Below are 7,421 nucleotides of genomic sequence, written 5' to 3' on the forward strand. Positions count from 1 at the left end.
CGATCGCAGGTTGGCCAAAAAGTGTCAAAATAGCATCCTACTTCATTAAAAAGACACCAGACGCGTTTATTTCAAAACCTGCGATCGCAGGTTGTGTACATGCGATCACAGGTGCACCGTTTTTGCTACTGGACGTATAAATAGACCCTGATAGCATTCCTGTAACCTAAGTTGGCGATTCCAGAGGTTCCAGACGACGAAAATACGATTTTGGAGGCGTTTCTTCTCTACTTTCATCAATTTCTGAAGATCTGAAGAATGTGGATCATCTCCTATGTTTAGTTTAGTAAGATTTAGTAGTTTAATGTTTCTTTTTATTGTTTTAGATAGGATTTTAGCCATGTCTGGCTAAACCCTAGTTTTCAATTCTGCAAAAGACAAGTACTTTTCATGTGATTGATCATTAGATCTGGATTTTTATTTGTGTTTCTATCTAGATTCTTCAATTTTGAGCTTAATGAATGTTTGATTTGAATTCTTGTTAGTCTGATCACCTAGCTAGGATTTTATCATTTCAGTTAATCAGTTAATAGAATTCATAATTTTTCTAATAAATTGGTAAAAGTAACAAGTATTAAATCGGTTCCGAGTTTGGGATTTGACTTTATTATAAACTGTAAAAAGCATACCTTTACGCTTCCGACCTTGTGAGAAGTATTAGGTATTGCTGGGAATTTTACACAAATCATAAAGCAATTTTTCTGATTTAATTAAGAGCTTGTTTAATTGAACAGTAAAAATTTAGGGTGAATTAAAGAGCTTGTTTTGGTTAACTAATTAAGGTAAAAGAGAAATTACTAGAGCTTGTTAGTTTTTCTCAGTACCAGCTTAGATAGAACGCATCACAAATAATCAGATCTGGATCAGTTACATGATTAGGAAAGTCGCAGCAGAACTGAAACCGTTTTTATTATTGATTTTCATTTAGTTTAATATCACTGCAATTTTAGTTTTTAGTTTAATTTATAACCCCCTTTTATAATTTCTATTTTGACTGGATGTGCCTGATGCAAAAAGGCATCGACTTTTAGGCTGTGTCCCTGGGGATTCGACCCTGCTTGCCTGTGCTATATTTTTAGTGCAACCAGCAGTGATAAATTTATTTGTTTAATACGTGTGCGGCAGCGTGTTAACACCTATACTTGACACAACTCGAGCAAATAGAAGCTAGATTCGAGTTCTCGCAGAAACCGCAAGTAGATGATTTCCTAGTTATCGTCCTTGAATTCTGAAACCCTAAAAAAAATTAATGCAACGACCAATATCAAGCTAACGGATTACAACAATTACTGTACAAAATTATTTTACTAATATAATCAACGAATGCAAATATTCTAATTGAAATTGTTGGGAAGATCTACCAAATACGTTGCCCCAGATATCGAACAAAAACACCGTCCCCCTTTAACTTTCTACATAGTTGACCATGTGGGGTTTTGCTATCGAAGACGAAATTGATGAATACAATCGATTGATATGTTGTAGTTATGTGGGTATGAGTTTGAAAAATTCCTATGACAGTGAGGGGTTCCTCCATGACTACCTTCGATTAGATGTACAGTAATTCTCAACTCTCGATTAGATAAAGGCTACAACTCCGGATTTCCGATTAGAACTTGTGGACGATCAGTGAGGGGTTTCCGAACACGATCCGAAAGCTTCGATACCCTCTAGGATGCTAGGGCTTTATCGGGTGGGAGATTGAGGAAGACACACTTATTTATTTAGTCAATACCATTATTAAGGGATTATTTTTAGAATTTACTAAGCAAATTACTAAATTACTCTTATTTATTTAATTAATTATTTAATTTTGATTGGCCCACATTTATGCATACAATAACACAATAATTACTTTAAATACCTCAACCTAGCACACACTCTCTCTCTCTCTCTCTCTCTCTCTCTCTCTCTTTCTATATATATATATATATATATACATACATATATATATATATATATATATATATATATATATATATATATATATATATACTCATTTTAGTTCAGCTTTTACATCTTTTTATCATTCTCTCTATATTTTATACACTTTCTTAATCAAAAAATGGATCAAAACCCAAACACCCCCCCCCCCTCCATCATCAAACCCAAACACACAACCAAACACAACCTCACTTCTCGGATTTGCAGGTTATGAAAATTATTTTAACATTTTATTGTCTCAAGGATCACCACAAAATCTCATACCAAGGCGCCGCTTTCAATCCCGCTTCACCACCACTGCAATTTCCCAACTCACCTGACCTTCAACAAAATATATTTGGTCAAAACCCAAATTTACAACAAAATATTTTCCCTACTTTTACGTCGATGCAACAAACAACCAACCAACCCCCACCTACAACACAATCATCGGTTGAAGTGGAAGCGGGAGGTAGTAGGAGAGGGAAAGGGAAAGTAAAATCGAATGGGAAATCGATAGCGGTTGAAACAGAAAATGCAGACGTTCCACAATGATGGGCACCGGAGGAGAAATATGCTTTGACGGCGACTGTGTGTACGACTTCAAAAGACGAACTCCACAGAAATGGAATGAAGAAAGGAGCTTATTGGGGGGGGCGGTACGCGACAAGTTTCACGCTATATTGAAGAAAAATCTATATCGTAACAATGACATGTTGAGCAGCAAATGGAGTCAAATAACTAAGCGGTGCAACAAATTCAACGGTATTTACAACCGGCTTGAGGCGCAACAGCAAAGCGGAACCAACGAATTCGATTTGTTCAAATCAGCAAAAGAACAATATCGGGTCGAAATGGGACATGTTTTCGAGTTTGAAAAATCATGGGAGTTGTTGTGAGCGGATCCAAAGTGGAATAAAACGCCTACATCGTCGGAGGTTCAATCCAAAAGGTCTCGCAATTCGAGCTCGATCGACGTGTCGGACGTACGGAATCACATCAACCTAAACGTCGTCATTTGGATTTCCTAGAAAGGCAGGCACGGGAGAAGCAAGAGCAAAAAGATAGGGAGCTAATGACAGAACAATTGTCAATTCTTCGAACTAGCGAGGAGGGTTTGACGTCTCAAGATCTAGCGGTGCTACAAGCAATGAAAGATCAAATTAGGAAGAATTATTTGGGTTAATTATGATTTTAGGAGTAATTTGAATGGTGTTTTAGGAGTATTGTTGAATTACTAGTATTGTTGTGTGGTTTTAGGAGTAATTTGAATGGTATTGTAGTTATGATTTTAGGTTTAAAATTATGTTTTTTTAATTGTAATCGTAATTTTAGATTTTTAATATTATGTGTTTTTTTGTTTTTAAAATTTTATGTTTTATAAAAATATATTCATTTTAGTGATTAAAAAAACGTAAAAAGAAAAAAATGAAAAAAAAACGAAAAAAAAAGAAAACTAAATTCAAAAAAAAATAAAAAATAAAACATATTTATTCTCAAAAAGTTGGTGTTGCATCTTGTTGCATATTTCTCTACTTGGTATTATAACAATATTTTCTATGTAACATGTGAGGTGACACAACTTAATGTTACATCTTATTATCTTATTGCCTACTCCCCGTTCTAATATATAACTAGGTGTGAGACCCATGTAGACCTGACAATGGGGCGGGTTTGGAGCGAATCGACCTTAATCCAAACCCTTTTAACAAATTCCAAAACCCGATCCAAACCCGTAGAGTTTTGAATAATCAAACCCATACCCTTATCCACCGAATCAGCATATATCCAAACCCACCCCGTAACCCGTAGGTTTTTTGAATAATCAAACACATTTTACTTAAATCATAAAATCACATTTGTTAAATAAAACAAATGTTGATTTAGAAAACACATTATGTACTCGAAAACTTTTGATTGAAATTAAAATCATTGTTGTAGTTACTTCTAATTAGTTTTTGATCATTGATTGCATTGATAGAGAATGACAATTATAAACTTTCTTCAAGTTGATAAATGAATTTATTGATTTATAAATGAAATTGGTGATTACATGATGAAATATAAATGAAATGACATCATGATTCTTGAGAGAATAATGAAAGTCTAGAAGTTGAGTCCCCGAATCCTATGTATAAATAGTTTAGTCTTTGGACTTTAATTTGGAATTTAAAGTAAAATTTAGGCGGCATAAAATATAAATGTATAATTTTAAAATTTATATGGGGCGGGTTATAAATGGAGCGGATCGATGATGATCTATACCCGACCCTTTTAATAAAATGGTTAGCGGGTACGAGTCGTTAACGGGTAAAGGAATCAAAAACTATGCTCCAAACTCGTATAATTGTTAAGGGTTTGGATCGGATCAGGGTCAAAACTCACTCCATTGCCAGGCCTAGACCCATGTATTACATGAGTTTATTTAAAAAAAATTAAATATAAAATTTTAACAATTTGAAAAGTTTTAATTTATAAGAGAAATGAGAAAATTTTGAATTATTAAAATTAATAAGGCTTTAATGTATTAAATACATTAGATGTATAAACTCTTTCTAATAAATATCTTACATATATATTACTTTACATATTAAATGTGAAATTTTAATTTAATAAAATGAAAAATACAATAAACTGAAAATAAAAATTTTAAAATTTCTAGAAAATACCATGTATCCAAATAAAATAGAAAAGAGTATCCAAATAAAATAGAAAAGAATATATGACAAAAAAAATATTCATTTATAATAGAAGACTAGAAGAGATAAAGACTAGAATTATGAAGTTACTTTTGGATGTAATAATGATCCTAGTAACCACCGGCTTAATCTAAACTTGGACAACTATACAAAGGCGAAGGGTTGGACGACGTCGTGTCGGGTTATTCCTTCATCTCCCTCCAATCTGCATACCTCAAAAGTGAAAACCCTCTTTCATAATGCTATCTCTTTCCCTTTCCTTGCCCAATCCTCGCTATTGCCTTTCAAACCCCTTCTCTCTAATAACCAACAACCCCCGTCTTCATGTATTCACCAACGACCAATATGCCGGAGTTGGAATCACTTCGCCGGAGGAACCGATTGTTACTCCGGTGGGACTCCATCGCGAGTTAATGCCGAAGCACGTTGCAGTCATCATGGACGGAAATAGGAGATGGGCTCGGTCGCGAGGATTGATGCCCCAGGCGGGCTACTTAGCCGGTGTCGGAGCATTGAAGGTCGTGGTGGATCTGTGCCGTAAGTGGGGAATACAAGTTCTTACAGTCTTCGCCTTCTCATCTGACAACTGGTTAAGACCCAAAGTATGTGTAATATTGAAATTGAATTCCAATTTCATCAGAATTTTTGTGGGTTCAGTCGATTGATTGGTTGTGTTTATGGTAGGTTGAAGTCGATTTCTTAATGAGACTGCTTGAAAGCACATTAAAAGATGAAGTTGCTTCTATGTCGAGGTAATTTCCAGCGCTTAGAATAAGTTTTCAATCAATTTCAATCCACTTTCAAAATGTAATTCTGATGACAGGGACGAAATCCGAGTTTCTGTCATTGGAGACATATCTAAGCTTCCACAGTCATTACGAGATTTCATTACACATTGTGAGAACACCACGAAGAACAATTCACGACTCAATCTTGTTATAGCGATTAATTACAGTGGGAAGTATGATATCGTCCAAGCTTGTCAAAGCATCTGCCAAAAAGTCAAAGATGGTGAGGTTGAACCTGAAGAAATCAATGAGTTTATGATCGATAATGAACTTTGTATGAACTTGATGCGGTTTCCAGACCCTGATCTTCTTATTCGGACAAGTGGGGAGATTAGAGTGAGCAACTTCTTTTTGTGGCAATTGGCATATACTGAACTATACTTCACTGAAACCCTTTGGCCGGATTTTGGAGAAGATGAACTTCTACGTGCTTTTCATACTTTTCAACAGAGACGGAGACGATATGGGGGATGAGATATTCGTGGGCTAATAATGTAACTATGTAACACTCAAAACGAAGATAAGTATTCTATTGCAATGGTATATATATTTCAATTTCTTTGTATTTTTTTTTTGTCAAATATATCATATAAAATGTAACTTCCTCATCAAACGGTTTGCTTCAAGATATTTAATGAAATCACCAACATAAGCTTCATATCAAGGATACGAATGCTAATGCAAAGCAAACTGAGACTAGACTACCAACAGCTAAATGAGCAAAATTGAGGTGAAATAGTGCATACTAAAAGCTTTTAAAAGGTTGTCTCTTAATGGTTCTATTAAGAGGCTTACAAAATAACCCTTTAGTATCTTGCTCCAACGTAAGACGTTGATTTTGTATTTTTGGCAATGACCGGTGATTTTGGATTTGTTCTTCACTCGAAATCTTATAATTACTATCTTTCTTCTTCCTTTAAGCCAAACAATACATAGTAGATTACGCAAAATCACCACCAAACTAATTCAAGAGCACGTCACACTAACAAATAATTGATGTTGATTTTCATGTTGTGTTGAATGATAAAAGCTAAATGTATTATCACTTTTACCGCATCATCTCTTCAAGATCTTGTCATTTAAAGGGGATCGTTTGCCACTTTTGTCATAAGATTTTTTTTCTCTTATTTAAAACTAAAATTAATTTATATAATACTAAATTTTCATTAAAATTAAAAAGACAAATTCACTTGAAATTAAATGAAAGATAACGAGCTTAAAATTAAATAAAACACAAGATACTTGAAATTTAAACATAACAAACATCAAAACATGAAAATAACACAACTTGATTCGACATATTGACGTCATTTTTTGCACCCAATTATAACTTGCCAAAACTATACAAATCGGAAAGGTTCGTTACTTTCTGCACGGAAAGTTTGAAGAGTTTTGACTAACACAATTTCATCATTTTCACTATTTTCTGACGCACATTTCACTCTAAGAAACATAACGTGAAAATGTACTAACACTGTCGGGGCCGGTCTTGAGGATTCAATTGCCTAGAACGAGCTGGAAAAAAGACCCTTAATTCCTTAGTTCTAACGAGTAACGAATTAAATTACATAAACTAGTTTTTTTTAAATGACGATATACTTGATTTTACATGAGCTTAGATTGTAGTGCATGATCTAAACAAGTGCTTATTCACCAATATAGTTAACCAAACTATCTTAGGTAGAATTTAGTGGAATCCGTTTCAATTTTCAAGCATCTTTACATCACCTAAAATAATTAGTGATCACACCATATTCACATAATTAAGATCACATTTGTTTATTTATATAGTTTACCTAGACCATATTGCAAGAAGGAATTGACAAGAATAACATATAATTTTGGACGTTACAAGAAGGAGAAGAGCAAGTAGAAGAAAACCACCCAGAACAACCAACCTAAAGGAATATAATATGGTTTCAAATAAATGAAAAAACTATTTCATATCTAACTTCAATAAAGGTTGTGTTCAAATCATTGTAAGGTTATAAACAAGAATAGGATATTAAGA

The 7,421-nt window shown here is 33.9% G+C and overlaps 1 protein-coding gene across 1 annotated transcript; it reads left to right on the forward strand.

The window, feature by feature from the left end:
- The first annotated feature begins 4,754 nt into the window (after positions 1-4,754).
- LOC145054899 (dehydrodolichyl diphosphate synthase 2-like) lies at positions 4,755-5,975 on the forward strand. The gene is made up of 3 exons (XM_079003162.1): positions 4,755-5,224; positions 5,307-5,374; positions 5,446-5,975. The coding sequence occupies exons 1-3, from the start codon at positions 4,862-4,864 to the stop codon at positions 5,882-5,884; spliced, it is 870 nt and encodes a 289-aa protein (XP_078859288.1). The 5' UTR covers positions 4,755-4,861; the 3' UTR covers positions 5,885-5,975.
- The last annotated feature ends 1,446 nt before the right edge of the window (positions 5,976-7,421 follow it).

The sequence above is a fragment of the Lactuca serriola genome, chromosome 5, assembly GCF_051521515.1.
Source record: "Lactuca serriola cultivar US96UC23 chromosome 5, Lser_US96UC23_V15, whole genome shotgun sequence".
In the NCBI taxonomy this organism is placed as follows: domain Eukaryota; kingdom Viridiplantae; phylum Streptophyta; class Magnoliopsida; order Asterales; family Asteraceae; genus Lactuca; species Lactuca serriola.

Bases quoted from the DNA above. Each gene is read 5' to 3' on its own strand.
- LOC145054899 (XM_079003162.1), top strand. From the start codon at position 4,862: ATGCTATCTCTTTCCCTTTCCTTGCCCAATCCTCGCTATTGCCTTTCA. The intron at 5,225-5,306 runs GTATGTGTAATA...TGTTTATGGTAG, and splicing joins ACAACTGGTTAAGACCCAAA to GTTGAAGTCGATTTCTTAAT. The intron at 5,375-5,445 runs GTAATTTCCAGC...TTCTGATGACAG, and splicing joins GAAGTTGCTTCTATGTCGAG to GGACGAAATCCGAGTTTCTG.